At 42.9% G+C, this 24,540-nt stretch overlaps 1 protein-coding gene across 1 annotated transcript in view; it reads left to right on the forward strand.

Annotated features, from left to right (window-relative positions):
* Nucleotides 1-24,234, forward strand: part of GRHL2 (grainyhead-like 2 (Drosophila)) — a gene marked incomplete at its 5' end in the record, with an annotated part of 43,333 nt that extends 19,099 nt beyond the window's left edge. The window contains 8 exons of the mRNA XM_010081390.1: nt 1,450-1,608; nt 7,117-7,204; nt 7,292-7,431; nt 9,603-9,634; nt 10,941-11,035; nt 16,583-16,668; nt 22,811-22,875; nt 24,120-24,234. Of these exons, the coding sequence (XP_010079692.1) occupies nt 1,450-1,608; nt 7,117-7,204; nt 7,292-7,431; nt 9,603-9,634; nt 10,941-11,035; nt 16,583-16,668; nt 22,811-22,875; nt 24,120-24,234 (780 nt within the window). The remainder of the gene's footprint in view (nt 1-1,449; nt 1,609-7,116; nt 7,205-7,291; nt 7,432-9,602; nt 9,635-10,940; nt 11,036-16,582; nt 16,669-22,810; nt 22,876-24,119) is intronic.
* Nucleotides 24,235-24,540: the final 306 nt, after the last annotated feature.

Here is a 24,540-nt window from a genome sequence, read left to right on the forward strand (position 1 = left end):
TGTACTGACATAGGTGTCCTTTTCCTTAGTTCACAGTTCTGGGGTTTTTTTGTTGTTTTTTAAACTGAGAAGTCACAAGTAGAATCAAGCCAATACATGACTGTCCCAAATTACTAAGTAATGCACATATTCATCACTGGGAAGAACAGTTGGATTTTTAATCCAGTTTCATCTCTCAAGGTTCATGCACGCTGTCTTGACTGTAAGATATCAGGGATATCTCGGTTCACAATGCTTGCTTTGCATCAAAATAGTCCTTGGGAGATGTGGTGATGGGAGACCCTTCTGCCAGGTGCTGTACAAACACATGGCGGACAAGACATACCTTGTCACATAGAGCCCGAGGAGATTGGAGGGCGGGAGGTGACTAGTGGCTTCAACAGACATAAGCGGGCATAGAAGGAAAGCGCGAGATGGGTTTCTGAAGCAGAGGCAGGCAGTCCTTGCCAGGAACGAAGGGCAGTGTCAAGTTGTATGGATGCTACATGGCAAGGGGGACTTTTGGGAAGAGGTAAGGAGTGGTTTTATGAATGTTTGAGAAACACCTTCCTAGTTTGGAAGACAGGATGAGATGCATTTTTGAAAATCACAGAATCATTGAGGTTGGAAAAGACCTCAAGGATCATCAAGTCCAACCCAACACCACCTAACCCACTAACCCATGTCCCTAAGCACCACATCGACACGTTTCTTGAACAGGAAGATAGTGAAAGACCCTTAAAGTGAAGATCAGGAGTATCTGTTGATGGGATGGAGGAAGGGGTACTGCTGATGAGAGCTGGGGGCATGGGGAAGGGTAGGACTTTTCCTTGGCCATACTGAATTTAAATTGCGAGCTGTCAGAAGAACAAGCCGGACTGAAGGACAATGCAAGATGGTCTTCCTATGTCTGTATTAACAAATAGTGTAAACATACAGCAGCTTTGTAGAGTGAAACAAGTCAGGACCAAAGACCTGACATTCACGTGAGACACATTTTAGGAGGTTTTATCTCAGATTATCTTTGGTCAGTTCCCACAGACTGATAAACCATTAGCAGCTGGAGCATGTGAGATGTGCTTCTAGGACACATCTTCTGGTCTGTTTTTTCCAAAAAGAATACAGCTCACGCACTCTGAGCCCTCCGGTAAATCAGAGCATGATAATTTGGGACAATTAAATGATTCACCTCAAATGTGAGCTCCTGATGCAAACTGAAGCAGCGATGCACACCTTAAAAGTTTGTCCTTCTTCCCAGTCTGGTGGCATCTTTGCTGGACTGAGGGCAGAAGTGGAGAATAAATGTGTGAATTGCCAGAGTGTGGATTGTAGCTGAATTTATTTTTTTTTGGCGGGGGGGAGAGGGGGTGGGACATTGTCTGCTTTTATTTTCCCATTTGTTGTCAGGTATTTCCAGAAGTTTAATAGTTGTTTACACTACATTTTAAAAGTAATCTCTCTGGCACACAGATCTTCATCACAGTGAATTGCTTGAGCACAGACTTCTCCTCACAAAAAGGAGTAAAAGGGCTTCCTTTGATGATTCAGATTGATACGTACAGCTACAACAACCGCAGCAATAAACCCATCCACCGAGCCTACTGCCAGATCAAGGTTTTTTGTGACAAGGTAAGTGGAAAGCACAATTACCATGGATAGAGGAGGACCCTTGTTAGACAGTTTATTATTGCTGTATTTTAGACCGAGTTAAATGTTTTTTTTTTCTTTCCCTGAAGAGTTATGTTTCACGGTAGAATTTGGACCAGCTATATCATAAATCCAGCAGATTATCATGTAATTTTTTTTACTGCTTTGCAGCCTTTTTGGCCCTGTTTCCTCAGCTTGTGAGCAATAGTTGGACTGTTTAGGGACAACATGTTATAGGTCATGATACAGGAATATAAAAAAAAAGTCATAGAAAGCACAAATATAAAGATCTGTGCTTGGAAGGTCACTGCTGACTGTAGGCTCAATCCAGTGCCAGGATAGGTAATGTGTAAAACTTGTGGAGAGATATGTGACAGAGAAGTGCACCTCTGAGAAAGGCCTCCTAAGCTCTCTTTTAGGATACAGTGGAAAACACTGAGTCCCAGGGATGCAGCTGATGGTTTCCCCCCCCGAGCTGGATTACAAACTGTTATTTTGGATGCATCAATGAGCCATTTATGTTGCTAGGTTTTTCTTATTAAAAGTAAACTGCAAAATATATTAACCATTCCCATTTTGTAGTTCAGTAACTATTTTTTTTCCTTTTATTTTGTTCACTCCCTCTTTTGCAAAATTTGGTTATTTTACAGTGGGTTTCCCCACTCCTTTGTGGGAATTGGTAAGATTTTTCAGCACCAAAACATAGATCATGCATTAATGAGTCTGCAGTGTCATGTCAGCTGTATATATCCTAGAGCAGAAACAGTTGCTCAGGAGTGTTATCTCAGTGATGATCCTTAATGTGAGCATGACCAGGTTTCGGTTGTGTTTAACACCTGCCAGCTGATGACTTTAACCCTGCTGGGAAAGATATTCCAGGTGAGGGCTGATGCCTGGATTCTGGTCAAGGTTCAGGCATTCAGGAGCCTTCATCTACTTAAGTGACTCAGAAATGTGTCCAAATGAGTCTTGCCATCTTACAGGTGGGAACAGAAAGGCAAAAGGCCATGCCCCAGGCAATAGGTAGCATTAACTTTTTAATGGAAAGGGTAAGAGTTCAACTGTTCCAGGTCGCTGTGCTGCTGCTCCTTTCCCTTTTTCAGTTCATTCCCTTGTTGCTGTCTTGACAACAGGATCTTGAGGGCTAATCAGTCGGTTGCAAAAACTTTGAAAGTAATGAATGTAAATGTATGCACTATGTTTGTAGTCAAAATGTTATGCTTTTAATTGTAACTTTGAATGTCAACTATTTAGAGATTTGAAGCTACAGCTGGATGTTAAAAGCTCACTAAATATCAAAGTAGCGAGCTGTTTTCATCTACGTGTTATTGAAAAGCAATTATAAAATCTGAGTTATTTAAAAAGGAAGGAAATTCACAGCACGAACTCATCAAGGGCGACTTGTAGGCACAACTTGTGGAGATTTTGAATAATACATGCTCATTGCATTTATTGGCTTAATTGGTACTTCAAATATCTGGACCAGAAAGCAGGAAATGAACGTTGAGTCTTTTAATCAAAACTGTCTCAAAGTAGAAGAAAAGATCACAAGGGTAGTTAAAGCATTATCCACATCAAAACTATATTGAAAGTGGGAACTGGAGGGCTCCAAGGTATCGATAATGGGATATATATGGGTGTAATATCAATGTGTACTTTTTAACTTAATGAAGGGCTGAAAATGAGTTGAAGGAATGAAAATGAATGGAAATTATTGAGGTCGATTCACATGACAGCTTGTCCTAATTGGCACTTTGGAAAGAGACCCGAGGCCCGCCGCTCCCCTCCCTTAGCCTGCTGTGTCTTTGCCCGCATCCGCTGGTCGTGGGGCTTCTGTAAGTAAATAAATAGCTGAACAATTTCCACTTGCTGGTGGCCCTGGGGGAGGATTGGTCGTGCTCAGAGGAAGGTAGCTGGTGGGGCTGGGTACCCTCATCTTTCCAAGATGCCAAAGTAAACCCTGGCATCGGTTGAGCGGCGCTGGATGGAGGGTCCTGGCTCGGTTTCTCTGCCGGGTCTGCGACTCGCCCTCTGGTGAGGAGGACAGGGTTTGCTGCCATGGGGTCAAGACCATTTTTTTCTCACCTCTTTGTCTTCATCAATTTAAAAAATATGGGGCCATTTAAAAAAAAAAAACAAAAAAACAAACCAGCAAATATATAATAATTCTTATACATTTTAAAAGTGTGACTTGCACTGCTATGCCCTGATCTGACAACCCCAAAGAGAAGCCGATGATAAAAGTGCCTGATTTATTACAATTATCTGTTTTAGAGGAACTGCAGGTTAAATTTCTCCACCTAAGAAACTGAAATGTATCTTAGTTTGAAACATGGAAGAAAAAATGTTTCTGTGCCTGACAGTTTTCTTACAAATGGTCTTTCTGCAGTGACGGTGCGGTGCCTCTTTAAGACCAGTAGATGTGTTTGTATATTAACTGAGATAAATCACAAGCAGAAGTGTTTTTAAGAAAAACATTTCCTGATAAATTAACATCCTTCAGGTGAAACACAGCTTAGCTGTTGTGGAAAGAGTATTCCTGAAGAAATAAACCTGCATTTAGCTAAGTGGTACATATTGTATATATATTTTAGTGTTTACTTAGGCAGTTGCTTAAATTTTGTATTGATTTACATATAAACTAGAGAGCAACACCGACTTGGATCCAGTGTGTGCTGTGTGACATAAATGTACCGAGATAAAGGCTGCAAAGGTTGTAATCGTGTGCTTGCCAATCTGTTGTCCGTGTTTTTTTATTTTCCTGTAGGCAGTCTTCAAAGCAGCTGTTACAGTGCACATCTTGTTTTCTCAGTGCTAATTCTCTCTGCCCTTGCAGTCTTTTTATCATGTGTACATCACTGATGCTGTATTATGATAAGAGAATATAATTTTTATTCCTTAAGTAGGTTGTCAGGGAAACTTGCTACCAGGCCTATTTATATTTATGTATTGCAAGATGCTTTAGCCACTGTGTGTGAAGGAACTGGGGATTCAGAGATATTTTGATTTTCTCTATGTGATTAGCTTTGCTGAAGAGAAGCAGAAGCATTTGACTTGGCAAATACCGTAACTTTGTTCCAAAATAAAATAAATTGAAAGGCTGCATTTTGCTAATGATTAGTAACAGAAGCCCTAGTTGCATTTATACAAAATCCAGACATAATTGAAAAATGAGAAAACTCATTCGGTTATTTGACTGGTCAGAGCCTGGTTTATAGTCCCCTATGAGAAATTCCTTTCTTTTTCTATCTTGAAGAGACATGCAAACTCTGATTTATCAGATGTGTCAGATGCCTCAGCTGTGAAAAGTGTCCAGCAGAAATGCTTTGGTGTGCAAAAATGCTATTATGGTCCACTGTCTCAGCACCTGCCGCAATGATGTGTAGGCTTGGCCAACCCCTGCACTGCGCCGTGTGGGATGCTCCTAGCTCAGAAGGGCTGGTAGGCGGGTTTGTGGGTCCACGAGCAGCTGAGCCAGCCAGCTAGCTTGCTGACATTGAAGCCTGGCTCTGTGTTGAGTCTGGCTGCTTCTGCCCTCTGCTCAGATGACCCATGTTGTGTCCTCCTTGCACAGCTTTGGTGTTTGCTGGATCCGTCCGTGAGCAAGGTCACCTCACTGACCCAAAAGAAAAACTCTCCCACTATTCTTTGGTTGGTTCTTTGCAGGATTAGGGACTTGAAATGGTTCACAGGTGAGTCCAGCAAGCGCTGGCACCAGTTAAGTGGGAAGAGGCAGAGGGAGCACTGCTGGATGGTCTCGAGCCATCTCATGGGGCTGCTGCCTCCTTCTGCGCTCTGCTGGGTGGGAATGCGAGAAAGCAAGCTGAGCCTAGCTCCCTGCGTGCTGTGCTGCTTCGTGGTGGTGTTAGGGAATGAAAATCTCTAAAATGCAAACGCTTTCCAGTCTTGTCCAATATTTTTGATGGGAATCTTTCAGTTTATGTCAAAGGGCCTTGTTTCAAGCTTGCTACCATTTTTTTTCTGTTCTCATGTGTTGCAGTCGTCGCGTATGTAAAGTTGCTGTGGCACAAACAAGCACTGGGGGGTGGGAATGGATGGCTGCCCTGCTCAGGGATTGCCTGCACCCCCGAGGATTGGGGGTGTTTTGCCTTGAATGGATGAAGACAAAGCTGTGAAGCTTTCCCAGGTTCATAGTTACAGAGAATATGAAAGAAAAATCAGCAAAATGTGTATGCTTTCTTGTGCACGAAAGGCTGAGTCCTCCTCGTTTTCTGCTTTCCTGAGAGGAAACTCACACTTGCTGCCATGTAAAAAATGATTTTCCAGGTTCATCCTGCTACCTGTGAGCAGCAGAGCAGCAGCGCCGGGCGGTAGGTAGGGCTGTGGCTGCCTGGCAGAGCAGTTTTGTGCAGCACGGGGCTCTCAGGAACGTGCCTTCTGCAGGACGGTGGCTGTGAGGCACATTTTTGCCCCTTTCCATCAAAGAACAGACGGCCTTCAAAGATACAAATGTACCCCTAGAAACAATTCTGCTAAGAGCACAACTCTGAATCTCTTGGCTCCTGTGGTTGAGGTCAGTGACGACTGGATTGGGACCAGGGTCTGAAGGCAGTGTTTCTGTTAGACACCTTCATGTTTTTTGAAGAGCTGTTTCTTCCTCCACCTCTTTCAACCTCTAGAAATCTATTGATAGATCACAGTCAGGAGTACATCTTTCCTTGCACTAAAAAAAGGTTCATGGGCTAGTGTGAATTTTGCCATCTTGAGTGGATATTTTTGGCTTTCTTTACCTCCCTGTCCCTTCCCCCTTTCTTTTAAAGAAACTTCTAATTTTAATTTGGAAAAAAATCTTTAGTTTTGCATGCTGACTTTCTAGGAGCATATGGATCTTTGATACCCTTCGCAACATGACTAGTCATATTTATAAAGTAAATTAGGAGATCTTCAAAGGAGGTATTCCTGCTTTTTATGCCAATAACAAGTTTTATTTTCTAAACTTGTTGAGAGTATATTTACGTAACAGAAGCCTGCAACTTCCCAGGAGCTCCTGGGGCTTAATAGAGCAGCGCTACATCACTTTGCAGTTTCTGGAGAGCTTCCCCCTGTGGGAAAGCTTAGCAGAGACATGATCTAAGACGTTAGCGATCTTGCAGGTGTTTTACGTCAGTATGTGTGCAAAGTATTTGGCCTGAGTACTCCATCCATGGGAGAGGTGCTGGGTGTGGGATGCTCTTTGAGCAAGTTGTGGTGGCACAGCCCTGCTACAGACTGCACGCTGCCCGAGCCATCGTCCATCCCATCTACTCCAAGCCAGCATGTGGATATTTTCCTCTTGCTGTCTCCAGTCCTGGGGGCTGCTGGATATGCCAGAGTTTCAGGCACAGGTGATCGATCGGCATGTTCCCAACAACCTGGACAGATTTGTCTGCAATGGGATAACCAGTCTCTGTTTCAGCATTTCTGATGTGTCCATTGCTGTAGTTCCAGGGCTCTTTGAATGATATCTGTGGCTTGTCTCTTTTGCATCAGGGAGCGGAAAGGAAAATTCGAGATGAAGAGAGGAAGCAGAACAGGAAGAAAGGCAAAGGCCAGGCATCCCAAGCCTCGTGTAATAACTGTGAGTAAGAGAGGCCTCTCTGGTTTGGGGCTAAGTTGTGTTTAGTGTGCCTCCGCTTGTAACCGTGTTCCTTTGTGATCCTCCAAGCAGCTGAAGGGAAGTTGAGTGCGCTCCCTCTGCAAAAAAAGAGTGATATCACCTTCTTCAAAACAATGACTGACCTGGATTCCCAGCCAGTTCTCTTCATACCGGATGTTCACTTTGGAAACCTACAAAGATCTGGACAGGTAGGAAATGATAATGAGATGAGCCAGTGCCCGCCCGCTGTCCGTCTGCCTGTGGTCTGAGGCAAGTTTTAGGAAAATAAATCACTGTTCTTGGGGGCTGCTTGTTTCAGCTCTTGTTTTTGTAAATGCAGCTCTTGGCAAGTCACTTAACAAACACCTTGCAAAAGACAAGTGCCTTTCTGCGTTCCAAGTGTGAAAAAGGAGTTTATACTTCATTAATAACTGACTAGTTTGTGTTTGTTATTCATTTTGCCATTCTTTTGCTAGTAAGAAAGAATGAAATAAATAGTGAAGAATTTTTGAAATAGGTTGCTTTGTGACTGAAAGAAATTTGAATGTGCTATTTGGCTTGATGAAATAAAGTGCCACCTTGTGGTAGCAGAGATCCCCCTCCCTGTGACAAATGACCAACTTCTTCCATGTGTAAGGAGGTCAAGAGCAGGCTCATTAAACACCAGTGCCCACTTTCTGTCGGCATCACCTAGAGATCTGGGAATTCCTTGGAAGAAAATGTTTTCACTTTACAAAGTAAAAGTCTATCATGCTAATGTTAATCAGTGTTGGCTTAGTGCAGGAGTCACGGAGTCATTATCACCAGGAAGTGTGAGGAAGTCTTTGCTGACTTGACTCTTTTAAGACCTACTTTATTGCTTGCTGGGAAATTGAAAACCTGAATTGGAGGGCCAGCTCTGACAATTTTTTTCAGTATGAACCTGTTATTTATTAACATCTCGGGGAGTAGCATGAGACCTTTATGCATGTGCTTATAGAGACAAATAGTAGATGAGGAAATTTTATAAGCATCTTGCTGCAAAATATTAAAACAATGAAGATTAACTGACACTGAGTGTTGGAATTGTCACTTATTTTAAAGCAGTGAGAACTGTGGTGGAGCAAAGCACAAACAGCGCAGACATTGCAATCACAGCTGTCACTGACTTACTCTCCAAAATTGGAAAGACACCCACTTACATATCAGTGCTGGGTACCTTCTGTCCTCATGGCTTTCAAACCAGAATGTGGATTTATCTCAAAACAGGAGAAGGTGGAATCATTCCTTAGTGTATGTAATCCTGTAAATAATTTTCTAAACTGGAAGATACCCCAGTTTGCTAGCTCTCAGGCAATGGTCAGCTCTGTTATTTGCTGCTGTATAGGTTGTAGTATTTCAAGCCTTGCTATCCTGAACTTTCCAATTGCTTTGTGTATTACTTAATGTAAGAATGATTTATTATGAAATAATCTATTATTTATGAATGCTATGAAAGGGTAGCCACTTCCAGGTCCTGGCCATAGAATGAGTTACAGACCTCAGCTTCGCACACACACACCTCTGAGCTATTTTCATCGTAAAAGTGAAGCCTTGTGAGCTCTGAGTCTTGCCAGCACAAGTTCTGGAAACCTGCCCCGAGATGCCTTGCTCTGCCCTAGCAGAACGTGAGGCTCCGGTGCCCTGCTTTCGTCCCGTGCTTGCACAGTAACCCAGCAGCTGGAGTGTCGGTGCACTTGTTGGTGTGGACCCGCACTGCAGGCGGGTGAGGAGGTTGGCTGACTGTTCTGTAAAGCCTTTAACAACAGACTGTGATTTTACACTTCCCCCGCTACTGTTAGCTGCGTTTGCTGCTGTTGTAAATTTGGTCCCAGTGAATCTGAGCTGTACTGATTTACACTAAACAATGGTCTGGACTTGAGCTTCTGCCCACAGCCTGTGCAAAAAAGTTCAGCTGTAGCATTAGCAATTGTATTTCCATTAGGCCTGTAGTTTAATGTTGGTCTTTATAGTTTAATTAGATTTTCAGACAGTATTAAATACATACAAAAGCTTGTGGGTGTTATGGCTTAAATTGTATTAGGGGTTATTTAGGTGAGTAGTGATCTGATTTAGATTATTGTAAAATAATTGGGAAAATGATATAAACCAGGGGAGAGGGCAATGTTTGTCAAAATGCTTTGATATGTTTCCACTAGATGATACTTGACAGCAGTTTTTCTAAGTAGTGCTTTTTCCAGATCACAATTAGAACTAGAGGTGTTTGTTTTTTATAGAAGGAAAAGAATTTTTAACAGATTAAAAACTGCAAACCACTTGTTGTCTTTTTTCCCTTTTGAAGTTGTTCTGTTAAGCAGGTGTTTGAGTTTTGGGAATAATTGGTTTTTTTCCACCCTTCTAGGTTTACTATAATACAGATGATGAGAGAGAAGGGTAAGACGTTTATTGTTTCACAAGCTTTGCAGTTAGCAGTTCAAACTCATAGAAAGCAGGCACAAAACATGAAATCAGATAAAACTAATCTCCTTTCTCCCCCTCCCCTCATGTTCTCCCGTCATTAACAGTAGGTGAATAATATGTAGAACTGGTAGAGGGAGGTTTATTTTGTGGTAACTTCCTTTTCCTTCATGCAAACTGCTTAATTTTTATATGTTTTTTTAAATTACATTTCCAAGTAAAACAGTTTAAAGAGCCATAAAGTTCAATACAGGAACAGGACAATATATTTGATAATAAAGTTCCTTTTTTATATGTATCTAAGGGCTCTCAAATAATTTAAAAACCTGAATTTTTTTAATGGAGCACTGAACTTCACCACATTCCTGAATGCTGTTTGGCAGCACGCATGCGTATGCAACAAATACAAGAACTGCAGAGAGAATGCCTGAATGCCAAAAGTGAAAGGCAGAGAGAGAACAGGACCTAGGAAGGGGGGAGGTTGGAAATGGGTGCATCCTCTATCTGGCTTTGGAGGGTCTGGAAGAATTGCAGAAAGTCACAAAAATAGAGATCTCATGGAATAAGGGCTTTAACATGTGTTTCTGAAGCTCAGCCAGTATTGACTGTAATGTGTGCAAGCCCCATACTTGCTTGAATCCCAAGTGAGCCCCCTCAAATCTGAGTTTATTGCACCAAGCACATTGGCTTCAGTTCTCTCCTCCAAGAGTAACAGGAGACCCTGAGTCCTGCCAGAGCTGCACCCCGGGGAGGGGGTGGCCATAGTGCCCTGAGCCCTCGGCTGCCCCAGCGGAGCACGTCGCAGCATCGGGCTGGAGCTGGCCCAGGATGTCGTTCATTTTGAACTCACTGCCTTGTACGGTCTTGGATTTTAGAAATATTGATGGTGTTTCCTGAGGCTGTCTCCTTGACCCCAAAGAGGAGGTGAATCAATGTGTACATGGGGGTTCAGCTCCTTACTTAGCTGTTTCTTCCTCCCCACCCCCCTTAATATTTAAACAGTTAAGGGCCTTTGGGGTTTTCAAAATGGTATGTAACGTTGGAGCCTATTTTCCTGTCACATGTCACATATCCCAGCCAGTCAGTCTGGGCAGTTTGAGAGGCTTGGAGCATTCAGATAAGCATCAAAAGCTAAATCCTTGCAGTTTCTGGTCTGGTGCTACTTGAGTAGCTAGTGGGGATTTTACCAGAGTACAAAGTGAGTCATGACTGCTGCTGTTGTCTCTTCTCCTGCTGGGAGCACAGTTTTACTGTGACATAGTCTCTGTTGTGTGTTTTCTAGTAGCAGCGTCCTGGTCAAAAGGATGTTCCGGCCTGTGGAGGAGGAGTTTGGTCCATCCCCTTTGAAACAAATGAAAGAAGAAGGCCTGAAAAGAGGTAACAGTCATTTCTTAGCAGTTAAAAATGATGCATGCCCTCAAGCTGGGAAGGGCAGGTGTGGCTCGGACCAAGTCAGTTGTTTGATGCTAGTGCAAATGTGGGATAGATGGGAGAAGAGAATCCTTACACCTGCCAGTAGACAAGGAGACATTTTAGCAAATGCTAGTAATGATTTAAAAGCAGAAAGAAAAAAAAAGGACTGTGCTGTCTCAAGAAGGGATCAGGACACAAGTGTATAAAAAATATAAAAAAGCTAGAAAGTTTCTTGATTCTTGGCCAAGCTACATAGTTCATAAATGTTCCAGTAGCAAATCTGTGATTGTCTATTTTTAACTTTTGCTCATCTTTCTTTCCTGTTTGGGCTGGGATCACAAGCAAATATGCAAGATGCACTGGGTCAAGTACAGAGACCTTACACGGGCAAGCTTCTGCTAACTGCAGAGTGAGATTAGCCTGAATAAAATCTCAGAAATTTCGTACCCAATTAGAAATATAAGGCCTGGAGAGACATCTTCCAGCAGACCTAACTGAATTGTTTAGGAGTTTGTTTCCCTTAACTGTTTTTACTGCCCTGAGTGAATATTATCACACTTGCGTTTCATATGCTCTACCAGTCCAAATCCTGTTTTCCACTCTGCTACAGCGAAGCTTCAGTTGAGTCACATTGAAGCAATGGTTTAGGTAGAGCTGTTAAACTCTGTGCTGAAGGTAAGGATGAGCGGATGGTGGTTTTGTCCACAAAATCTGCTTTGTGTACGGTCACTTCCAGTGCAGCGCTACAGGTGATAACTTCCTGCACTACCACAGTTAGTCTGGAGAATATAGTCCATTCCTTCAGTCTCATGAATTCTGTCATGTAAGTTTATTGGAGACTTCAGGAGTCTGACCAACTTCAATAACTCAAACTTGCAAGTGTTTGGAGATTCACCCATCAGTTTGTGAGATACCAAAGCAACCAAGGTACAGAAATGATCTCAGTTGTTCTTGGTTGCACCATTTGTAAGACTCGTTTGAGCTTTACAGAAACAACTTTCCATGAGCCTGCATTTGCAAAGTTCCCCTATTGTTTAGGGTGGTGTGCTTGAACCAGGAGAAGCATACAAGATTACAGTATGAAGACTAATATCTTCCTGGAATAAATGTGAACATATTCTTCTTTTAATTACATCTTCAATTAATTATGTGAGGTCAGCACTGACCACAGCCTTGCATCTTGTTGACTCAAGGCCTTGACCAAATTCACATTATCAGGGCTCTATCAGGCAGAAGGGCAGAGCCACAAGGGCTACATAAAAAACTGTCTCTTCCTGCAATTTCACCTGGGTTTTCCAGCTGGAAGCCTGGAGAGTTGCCTGCAAGGATGTATTGGTCTGCTTTGATTATTCTTGTACTTTGCTGTGGTAAGTTGTTTTAATAGCATCTAGGACTTGGAGCCCTTTCAAGGGAAGATTTGAAAGAAAAAAAAATGTTTCTCAATTGGTGGCAAAACTCTATTAAATAATTAAATCCAGGAGAGCCATGGAACCAGAGAAGCTGGAGGATGCTCACTTCACATCCCCTTCCTGTTCAGTGTTTTTTGCAACTTGGAGGATGCTGGCTGGAGGCCGAACCTCTTCCAGCATGACCTTTGCTCTGATGAACTTCTGCCATCAAGGATCCTATGTCTGGGATTGTGCTGATGGATCTGCCCATTTGACAATACTGTCTTTGCCACAGGAAGCACCGGGCATTACAATGTTGTGCTGCATTCCCCGGGCACAGCCATACTAGAAGCTTTTTTCTCCCAGATTTATTTGGTACAGCAGAATCAATAACTCCAGAGAGCAGGTATAAATGGGGCACTGGTGTAATGTTTGAAAGAGAGATGGTCTAATATGTGGAAATAGGCATTACAAGCAGTGTAATCCCAAGGTGGCTTATAATCAGAGCCGTGCAGGTACATAGCACCCAGCGAGGGCTCCAAGCCCAACTGAAGTGACAGTGTGTGGTCCCACCTCTGCCTGATGGACCTAATTGTAATACGGTCTGGTGGAAGCGAAAGCATTAAGGGGCAGCCTTCAAGAGAACAGATCTGAAGTGTTTTGCAAACCATTGGTAACACAAGGTTCATATTCTCACACAGATAGCGGTGTCTTTGTGAATTATTCATTCAGCTCCTTGATCTCTAAGGGAGGTACACATGCCCAACACAGAAATGTGAAGTATGTTACTCTGTACCAGGCGTGCAGTGCAGCTAATTACTTGGCTAGACTTGTGGCCTTTTCCCGTGTTGAGTACTCAGTAAGAGTTTTCAAATCACTTTCCCTTTCAGATTTCATAGGGAGTTTTCCATTAATTATGAATCCAGCAGCGATGTTACAGATCAGGGAGATTTCCAGTCCTGCAGTTCTCAGCTTGAAGAAAGTAATATTTGTGTCTAGCTTTTGTCTCTAAGGAAAGTCATGTTAAACTACTCGGAGACATTTTTGATTCATAACAATCAGGGTTTTGTGAATCATCCCTGTGGAGGACACTCTGGGGCTCCGTTAGCTAGGGAATTTGTGCCTGGGCAATTAGTGAAGACTCCAAATGTGGGAAAGGAAAGCCGGGTCACAGCTACCAGCCCTACTTTCCTTGTCTGAAATGTGCTACATCTCCAGCCAGAGACCACTTTACGCAGACTGTAGCCATTGCTCACAGGGTGTCAGTCAGGGCATCAGGAATGCCTGGGCTCAGACCTTCTTAGTGGCCCAAGTCTTACTGTCCCGTCATCTCCTTAGTTTCTTTTTTGTCACGTGTCTGTTGCATGTCTTCTGCCTTGGCAGATTTGCCAGTGGAGAGCCAAGCTGTTAACACTTTTAAAAGAGATATCTAATGTTGTTCTGCATTCACACTTAAATCCCCAGCTCAGTGGCCAGGCTTCCAGAAATCTCCCACGTGCAACAATTCCCCTTCCAGAATTTTGTGAATCAGGGCTATTCCTTAAGTAGCTAAAGATAATTTATGACCCCCATCTTTTGCAATTCTTTTTAACATCTGAAGAGCATTAGGGACTACAGTGGGTTTCAGTGCTGGCAAGAAGGTGAAGAACCGAGGCGAAGCTGTGCAGAGGTCTGACAATTTGAATTGTTTTTACTTGCTGTCAAAATTAACTCACTGCCTGGTGCAAGGGGGTGTTTTCCCCAAGTATTGCAATCTGTACTATTAAAGTGCGACCATCTCAATGCCATGAACGTAGTGACAGTAGGAGGGCGTAAGTACGAGTTGTCACGTTATCACAGCCATGGCTTGGCAGTCAATGGCGATGCTACTGAGGCTACTGGAGCCTTTGCAGCTCCTTTCCCTCCGCCCTGGCTGCTGCGGACCGGCTGGCCTTGTCCCTGCAGTTGCACCAGCATGAAGGCTTGTGGGGTTGCACTGTACGCTGAAGTAGGAACCTGATCTGTCTGAAGAACAACGAAAAAAAGGGTTGTTTTTTCACTTGCATCTGTTCTTCAAGAGTTCAGCGCACAAGAAAATTCATTGAGACAGGCCAGAGTAACAGAGCATAAGGGCAGGGATGAGTCAGGGGCTTCTTAGGGCATCACTGTCACCAGAAGTCATTTATGGAAGAGCGCCCTAGTGAATCAAAGCTGCGATTTTCACACCTGTAAGGGGAAAGAAAAAAAACCCAACTAAACTATGTTTACTAATCCTGGCTCTCTGTGTGTATAATAGTGATTCAAGTTCCCCGCTATCCTTGTAGTGGATTCTTCATTCAGCATCATGTTGCCTGACATGTCAAGCACAACAGAGACATTTAAAGCTCAGCACTTGGATTGTATAATGTGCCCAGCTTTAACCTCAGACTGAGTGATTTTTCCTCCTTTCGTAATTATTAATGCTGGCAGAGGTGCACGTGTTTGAAAAGCTAGGAGTTACAGGACAGCCCTCTGGTCACAGGAAAAGAATTACTGAATTAATAAAAATGTTAGTACAGGTAAAATTAGCACTTGAGTAAGTGCTTGGCCATGCAAGGAAGCATATTGGAACAATAAAGCTTATCTACGGCTGTGGATATTTTGTGTTCTCTTATACTCTGACAGTTATTTAGATTGTGATCCGAAGTTGTCTCAGCTTCTAAGTCCTTTCAAAGGACACTCTCAGGCAGGTTCTGAAGAGTTAACAACATGTAGGTGAAAAGGATGTGGCTCTACATGCCTGTGGTAGCGGTTTTGTGTCTCATACCTCTGAATTAGTGATGCAAAAACCCACCGTTGTCCTATGTGTCTGTGGACCAATGCAGGGCACTGATCTGCCCATGTTTTAAATCTTTTTTCAGTCATTTCAGAACCTGGGCAAAGAAGTTACAATTCTCTGCAAATGGGCCTGAGTCCACCTTTGTCTTGACCAAGAATTAGCTTCCAAACAGTTGCTTCTGTCTGCAAAGTGCCATCATCTCTGTTGGTTCATCTGCAAGTCATCTGTTGAGTTACCTGGTGAAGATATGTTTGGGATCACAAGGATTAGCAGTTTCAAAAGTTTATCTTTTTCTGTCTACCAAAAAAAAAAAAAAAAAAAAGATTGTTACCAATGTAGTTTGTCACACAGACGTAAAATACCTAACAGTGCACATGTATTTGTACTCAATGTGCAGCACTGCTACTTGAAAAGGCAGTTTATTTAGGGAACAAAATAAATTGAGGAACATCTTATTTAACCTGCTACTTTATCAGAGTCATGTGAGATTACACCTAAAACACTTCTCTAGTGTTTGTGTTTATTTGCTTTGTAGCTGTCTGCTTTACTTTTGCCATATAACAACGTTTCCTCCTTTTATCTGTACAAGTAAGAGAAGAAACCAAGAGGCAGAGAGGGCAGGGCACTGTGCCTGTGAACCAGTAAGACCCGGCAGGATATCCAAGGGAGGAAGAGAAGACTTTCAGAAGTGCAGATGCCGTTTGGGTACCTGAGCAGGGGTGGGCGCGCAGGTAAATGCCTGCCTGCCAGCTCTGCTGTTGAATGGCTCCCCTGTAAAGTCTCAAATGACTGTGGGCTTGCTGTTTCCAGTGTTTATTTTCAGACTGGCAAGGCCCGTTTGCAGTCATCCGCGTGGTAATGTCAGAGGGAACTATTTCTTTTCAAGGCTCAGCTAAAGGCAAACCAGACTTGCCTTTTCTGAATGTCCTTCCCCAGCCTCTTGGATGAAGCCCAGAAAGGTGCAAGCCAGGACACAGGTTTCGGAAGACCTAGCATGTGTGTTTTGTTACATGACCCAGGGACAGGTCCCTGTTGCTTTTTAGCTTCTCTTATTTCAGTAAATGGAGGTTTAAACTCTTGAAGATACAGATTTCTCACATTAAATTAAATTTGCTGGGTTTTCATTGTGTGTTTTCAAAGCAACTATGATATGTCTTCCATGTTCAGGTCACTGATGATAAGAGAGTACTTTTTTTTAAAGTGCAAACCATCTTCAGTGCTTCATTTTATCTGTCATAGATTAATATGTGTTTTTCTACTCACTGTGGGGTGTTTCATCTGTTCGTTTGACTGAACCTGCTCCAAGTTTGACTTTTTCTGTTTCAGTGCTTTTGTATGTGAGGAAGGAGACAGATGAGGTGTTTGACGCTTTGATGCTGAAATCACCCACAGTCAAGGGGTTAATGGAAGCGGTAAGTACCTGATGTCCTCACATTGTCTTTCTTGCAAGAAAATCTTGAGGCTTTCAATGTGTTATTGAGATAAAACATAACGTAAAGATGAAGTTATTCTCAAATACATTTAAAGCATTTTATAAAGGCTTTCTGGAGCACGTCTCTGAAATGCTGGCATGTTCTGAATTCAGTGCTGTCAGCAGGTTGCTGGAATTAAATGGAGTCGCAGAGCTGATTTATTGGAGACCTGAGCCTTGAGGAATGGCAGTAATTGACCAGTGTCAGGGAAGCAGGGAGGTGCAGGCTCCGTTTTCTGAAATGCTTCTTTCTGAACTGATGATTCGAAGCCTGTTGAATATTCTTCTGTAATGCCTATTGATGTGTTCACAACCATCTTTCAGAGATGAGGCCCAAGGATGCACTGTTCCCATGTGAATTTCATCTGGCTTTTGTGTAATTGTTGTTCCAGCACGTGAGGCAGTTGCTGAGCCAATGCCCGAGGCAGACTAGTCATTCATACCTCCTGTCTCAAATTCCTTCTCTAGCCCTCTCTCCCAGAGTGACCTACCTACCAGCCTGCCTCTTTGCTGCTTCTTTGACTTGACTTTTTGCCTGTTACTTGTTATCTGTAATCATGAGTGGCTACTTCCACATTTAATCCTGTTTGTATGAGCTGATGGCTAGTAGATGTGTGAAATTTGGAGAGGGAAGAGTGAAGAAGCGACCATGTGTCTCACTGCTTCAGTGCAGGGACGCTAAGTTGATTTCTAGCCTTGGCTATGTGTAGGAGAGAAGATAGCAATGGATGAAAGTGTCTCTAGAGAGCTCAGCTGGGTGCTAGAAGTGTATATATTCATGCTCTCATAAAAGTGTACTAGACACTTCAAATGCAGTAAAAACTGAGTTATTTGGTCAATATTTGCCCAGTAGCAGAAGGCAAAAAAAATTTGTGGGTTAGTGAAGATGTACATTGTACACGTACAATAAAAGTCAGGCTTCACTTGAAGTTTTATCTGATTCCTGATAAGCTGTAACACGATTACATCTTCTCTTTGTATGGACGTTCAGCGTATGTTATAATCCTTCTATAGCCCTTCAAGCTAACGTGAATATTTTATCTCTGGTACTCTGTGCCTCTCCATGCCTGTTCTCCAGCCACTGGGTAACATAAAAACAAAGTTGGTGCGGAAGCAGGAAAGGTTTCTGCATACCTCTGTAAGCACAGCTGCTGACTCAGTGGCATGTTTTTGTCACCAGAGAAATCTGATCTGTTGTAAAATGTCCCAGTTCACTGGAAGGAACACATTCAGAAAATTTTAATTTTCTTTGGTAGGATATCATGGATAAGTCAGTGCCAAAAAGCTGTTAAAATACATATTCTTGAATACTTGCTGCAGTCTTTTCAGCAAATCATGTTGTTTTGTCATTGTGCACATCCTAAATGCTCAATTCTACACTCAGTACTAAGAACTTAGAAGCTGAGGCTTTGTATATTCTAGAGCCCCAAATCTGAAAGACAGCACCAATGATCCTGCATCATATTCCTCTTCTCTGTATATGGATTTTACTTTTTTATTTTTTTTTTTCTTAATCACTATTCCTGGTCTGTGGCTTTCTCCTAATTTTCCGTGATTAACGATAGTGTTTTCTCAGCTACTGTGTTTGTTTTATTCTCCTGTATACCCCCATTCCAACTGAACAATCAGATTCCTTCTCGGATTTTTTTCTTCTGGCAAATATTTCGATGTCTCAGGTTTCAGAGACACAGTAGGTCTCAGAAAGTGGTGCAACTGTTTGGTTTTTAAGATGTTTGCATCCTGTACTGGTCAGTCTTGATCAATGCAACATAATGAAACAACTGCCCGTCACAAAACATCACACATGTGTGGTGACTGACCATCTCTAAGTCCTGCTCTCAGCCTGATCCAAAGTCGAGTTAAGTCTGTGGATCTCAGTAGGTACCCCAGTCTTACATTGTGCAGAATCTCATATTTATTCAAATTACAGAAGGTGATCTAAGTTGGGATATTCAAGCATCTCCCAAGGTCTTTTTCAAATTAAAAGCTGACAGCTGAGTTCAGCAGAGCTTGCTTAGACCACAGTTTGTCTATGTATGTGTCCTTCCAGTCAATGTAGGGCAACAAGGGGACTATTCCATAGAAATAAGTTGGCAAAGATGTTTTCCTACGTGCCTTGACCAGCCCAGATGTTGCCCTTTTCTGTTTTCCTGACTCTAGCAGAGAAAGCATTTCTGATGGTTTGTGCAGATGTGTGCTGCAGACAAACTTGCCATGCTAGGGAACTGCAGCCCAAAGGGATACCCAGGCTGTTATTTCAGGGTCACTCTGAAGGCTGTCCCACTGCTTCAGGCGTCCTACAAGAAAAAAAGAATTTGCACAATGGAGATGATAAAGGAAAGTGTTCCTCTGAATAAGGATATCTTTTTTAAAATTTATTGAAGCCTGCTTGGGGTCAGGTGAGAAATCCCGTTGTTTTACATGGGAGTTGGCAGTAGCGGTGTTTCCTGAGCTGGCAACAAACGCGTTTCAGAAGAGGGTGTTAAGTGATACGCCCTAGCAGATGCTGCCTCTCTGCTTTCTAAGGTTGTGCAGCAGGACTTAGCACATTTGCACTGGAGACTCGTTTTCTGAGCCTGTGAGTGGGAGGCTCTCCCATACCCCCACTTTGAGCCTTGCTTCCACAGCTTGCCGGTTGGTATAATTAGTTGAATCCTTAGGGGTTCCTGAGAAATGTGCTTATTCAGTCAGCTAGAAGTCTTTCACAAAGCTCACTAATCCCTGCATGTTATATAAATCCTACACCTGTCATAGGCAGTGGGACAGACAAGGCTTTCTCAGCCCTAACTCTCGTAGCTTTGTAGGAAGCGGTGTCCCAGAGACCCAAACCACTTTGAGCAACATTTGACATGCGTGAGTGTTAGGTATCCCAGATATCCTGGGGAAGTTTTATGCAGGAATGTGTAGAATGCTGTATATTAGCTGCTGTTAAACCTCATCAGGACAGGAATGTTTCTCCCTGCTTGTTTGTTTGTATGGAGTCAGTGAAAAGTGTTTTAAATACTGATCTTTACAGTATCACTAGGCTTCAGAGTTAACAACCCAGAGAGGAAGATATATTGTTTCCTCATGTTTGTACAGTTGTGATGTTTTCTGCAGTTTCAGGTTGCAATTTTTCTCAGAGAGATGCTTGTTATGAAGGATTTTTTTCAGCAGTCTGATGAAATGGAGCCATTTTTATTATTGTTTTACATGAAAGCTTGAATTTCGGGGTATGACAAAACCACAGATACAAAAGTTCATCACCAGATTGCTTATCTGCCATCATTCTATTTTGACCATGGTAAGCAAAGCTAAAGAGTAAGAAAGAATTAAAGGAAAACGAGAAAATTTCTCTGAGAACTTCTCTAAGACACAGTCAAGATTTGCTTTCACAGTGTGGCACCTGGTACCCCAGAGGAGTTGCCAGCCTCTGGCTGGGCAGCACAGGATGAGGCATTGAAGGAAGGGAGGCTTGGAAAGGTGGTGGTAGACAGGAGTAGAGTGCAGAGTGAGGGGCACGGTGTGGGTGCCTAACCAAGTGCTTCTGGCTGGGGTAGGCAATTCCTTCTACTGGGGATTCTCCTCATGGATCCTCCCTTGGATATATGTGCATAGGCTGGGTCAGGCGTTCACGAAGGCGAGGTGGGGCAGCCTGTCCCATCTGTGATGGAGGGTAGCTGGAGAGTAGCTGGAATAGGTTAGGACATCCCACACCCTGGGTTTGAATCACCCTTGTTCTGCCTTGTCTGGAGCAAAGAATCATCATAGAATCATCATCATAGAATCTTTAAAGGTTGGAAAAGACCTCAAGGATCATCAAGTCCAACCCAACACCACCCAACCCACTAACCCATGTCCCCAAGCACCACATCGACACGTTTCTTGACCCCCTCCAGGGATGGTGACTCCACCACTGCCCTGGGCAGCCTGTTCCAATGCCTGAGCACTCTTGCAGTGAAGAAATTTTTTCTAATATCCAGCCTAAACCTCCCCTGGACTTGAACTTGCTCCAGATAAGCTGAGTACGTTAAGGAACATCTTTGTAGGATTTATTTGCACCTTAAACATGTGGTTACACAGCTTTTCTGTAGGCTGTACAGAACCTTTTGCGTAAGCTGCACAGAGCTTACAGTGAAAGATTGATTTTATAGTTCAATAGTGAGGATGCTTGTGGGAGATATAAGACAAGTGGGGTGAAGCCCCTCTTCTCATAAATGTACAAGGGGGACTGCTCCCCACAGCAGGGAGAATGGGACAGTACAGCATATGAACCTGTGCAGCCCTGATGCTGAATTAGGCCTCTCCCAATGCAGCAAGAACATGGAACCTGGGCTGCCATCAGCATCTCCAGCACTGTATCCAAAAGGGCAGGGAAACATGCTGGTGCGAGTAGAACTGAAGCAGCAAATACAGCCCACGTTTTAATTTGTATTTAGTTCTCTGCTAGGTGTGAAACCTGGGGAGTGGATGGGTCCAGTGTACCTTATCAGTTAACTCCTTATTTGCATCCTTCCCTTTCTGTTAGCCACAGATGTATGCTGTGGTCAGAGGAAACTGCAGTGTAAAAGAAGTTTTACTGGTTCTTCAAAATCTTGGAGTTATGCTATGCTTTTAAAGTACAAAACTGTATCTCAGGTAAGTTGACAATTATACAGGTATAGGGGATGTAGGCAAGTATAGGTTAATCCATTCTCTTTTTCAGAGAATTGGCTGTCTGGATGGGAGCCGTGCTTTGGGCTCTGCCTGTGGCTGTTTGAATCTGTCCTTGGTGCTGAGTTTTTCCGTTGCGTTCTTGCCATTTTCTGTTTCATGATAATTGCTTTAATTTACTTGTCTGAAATGCCACTTTTTCTCAATGGAAGTCTGAAAGCAAACACAAAGAAAGGATTTTACAGTGACTGATGTTTGTCAGTCTTTAAATGGATTTTTAATTGTGCATTTCAGTTCTCTAATGCAGAAGATAAATAGCTATTTAGCTGCAACTTCATTTCACCGGGGAAGAGCAGGAAACTTACTTTGGTTGGCAGTAGAGTACCACAGAACATTAATCACTGACAAAAAGTAAATTTTCCATAATTATTTTGCCTTTTGGGACAATCCTCTTCTAAAGTATGAGCTGTGAGACCTGTTCTGTCAAAGAAGAGTCATAATCTGGAAAGGAAACCTGGCTCAGATGGAGGGCTTTGGGAAACCATCTCTACGAGCATACCACAGGCTCACTGCAGAATGGATGTCCAAAAATGTTACTAATACGCTGCGGCAAAGCAATGCCCAGTAAAGTGCTTGTTGGTGTTGGTAATTTGTTAGCTAAGTAGTTTTTCTTAAAAAATTTTCCTGTATTTTCTGCTTTATCAATTGAGTAGCTGTCAAGAGGTTTGTTTTAAAGTCCTTTACCTTGTTAACACCCTTCTCTGCAGCATCTCGTTATCTGTACACTCAGATGATGTTTTGTGAGCCAAACAGTGTTCTCACTTTGCTACCCTAGTAACTAGGCTGAGTTACCTCCCCAGCAGTACAGAAGCTTCTTAATCCTGTGTGTAGCCTGTTCGTAGCCTTCCCACAAGAACAGGTGCCTTGAAGATACTTTTCATACAAAAGAAGTACCATGGAGGGTCCTGGCAACATAACAAAACCTTGATATGCCGTTGAGAAATAGAAACATGCACTTTTTTTTTTTTTTTTTTTGTTGCCCAGTGGAAGAAGTGTTTGCTTCTATTAGCCCAGAAGGTCAGCATAAGAAAAAGCAGAAAGGTGGATGATCAGATTGAAATTCCCTGGTGAAATCTGAAGCTGGGAAGAGTGTTGACTCCTTGAGCAGAGAAGTAGGATGTGCTGAGGCAGTTTTTGTGACTCACACCCTATGAAAACTATAGTATCCAGGTTTCTGGATGGATACAATTGGATTTTTTGATCAAGATGTTTAGGATTACTCCTCCCCAAATCATCCTTAAATGAAGCTGTGGTGTGGTTGCGAGTGACTTTTCGATATAGCTATGCTGTCAGAGTTTGCAGAGATGATGTTTTAATGCCTTATATAAGGTGAGAGGTGATAATTTTTTTTTTAGTCTTTAGTGAGATTTCTTTTATTTTTATGATTTCAGATCTCTGAGAAATATGGGCTGCCAGTTGAAAAGATTGCAAAACTTTATAAGAAGAGCAAAAAGGGGTAAGTAAACTAACTAGGGACCAACACTAACTATGGACTATTGCAGGATCCTTTGGAAGTACTCGGAGATCTCAGCTGTGCTTGGGGCATCATTATGCTTGGCAGTATAAACACTTCTAGGAGACATGCTCATAACCCTGAAATCTTACTGTCTATGGAGAGAGACAGCAAAGGGTGACAGAGGAAGAAACATGAATCTCCAGTCTGTGTCTGACCACTATTTGTAGGCTTATTGTGAAGGAACAGAGCTTGTGTTTGGAAATGTATTTGAATAAAGCCTGTTTTTTAGACTAGATGCTTAGTAACATCATGGAGTAGTAGTGTGGGAGAGGCACAGGCTTTGCTGTGGATGTGGTGTGGAGTTTCCCTGCAGCGTTAGGAAGAAGTAGGCTACTCCCTGAATCTGAAAGGCAGGTGGGCAGTGTTTGCGGCAGGAGTTTCAGCTGAGTAAATTTAGACATGAGCATCACAGCTGTGATTTTAGAATAGCTAGGCTACTATTCCTTGCCATAAATCTGAATTTCTCCACTTAAACTGTTTTAACTTCTAAATAACCACAATGTTGTAGTGATATAATTTAAGTCAATAACTTATTTTCAGCTGTAGCTCTAGCTTAGGGCATTGTTTCATCTGGGGATTTCTTTAGCTTTTGAGAAGGCAAGTGAAACTTCTCATGTTTTGCTTCTTTCTAACACAGAAAGTGTCAGAAACATACCACAAGTGGTACGTTTGTTGAAATAAACACTTTATTGTAAAGAGTGAGGAAAACACTCATATACAGCTCTAGGAGTTGTTGTCGATATTCTCACATCCAAGCTGGGTTCTAGGCCTGTGAGCTGTATGCAAAGCACAAATTACACTGCTTCCCCTGTTAGCAGTGACTCCCACCCCAGCAGAGCAGCAGCTCACACCGCGTGGCTGAGGAGCAGCACAGAGGTATACCTGGGGGAGCTGACAGCAGGCATGGCAGCTATCCGGGTGTGCCAGGGGTCTGATTGATGCAGTGGGTTAACATCCCAGCACTGGCATGTCTCTTACCTTAACTGCTTTGGCAAATAGCAGCCTCTAAGCCAAAGACTATAAGGGACTAACAGGGCAGATCTTGATCGTGATTCCCACTACTATCCCTGCACTGGCATGGGCTGGAGTCTGTTTTAGCAAAGCGAGCACAAGCGGTGGAGTGCATGGCTTTCCCTGTCAGTGTCCTGGTACATAAAAATATTGATTTTTGCCTTTGTCACCAGTATCTTGGTAAACATGGATGACAACATTATTGAGCACTACTCCAATGAGGACACGTTCATCCTGCACATGGAGAGCATGGTCGAAGGCTTCAAGATCACACTGACAGAGATCTAGCCTCAGGCAGAGCTCTTTCGTAAGAAACCACAGCATTTCATCCTTCTTGGAAAGCAGAAGATTCCCCAGGAACTTGACAGATATTGATCAGAGAGACTGTTACAAGACTGCTTAGACTGCTTTGAAAATACTGTCCATTCTGCACGTGTGCACCCACTGCATAGAGGCTTGTGTTTGTCAAGCACAAGGCCACTCATGTTAACCTGGTCCCTTATTTATTGTTTCCCACTTTGTAGTGTACAAGCAGTTACCAGGCCCCAGATTTGTAATCAGATGACCCACTGCAAATGTGAGATGCGGCATTTT

The sequence above is a fragment of the Pterocles gutturalis genome, unplaced genomic scaffold (genome assembly GCF_000699245.1).
Source record: "Pterocles gutturalis isolate BGI_N339 unplaced genomic scaffold, ASM69924v1 scaffold21874, whole genome shotgun sequence".
NCBI lineage: Eukaryota > Metazoa > Chordata > Aves > Pterocliformes > Pteroclidae > Pterocles > Pterocles gutturalis.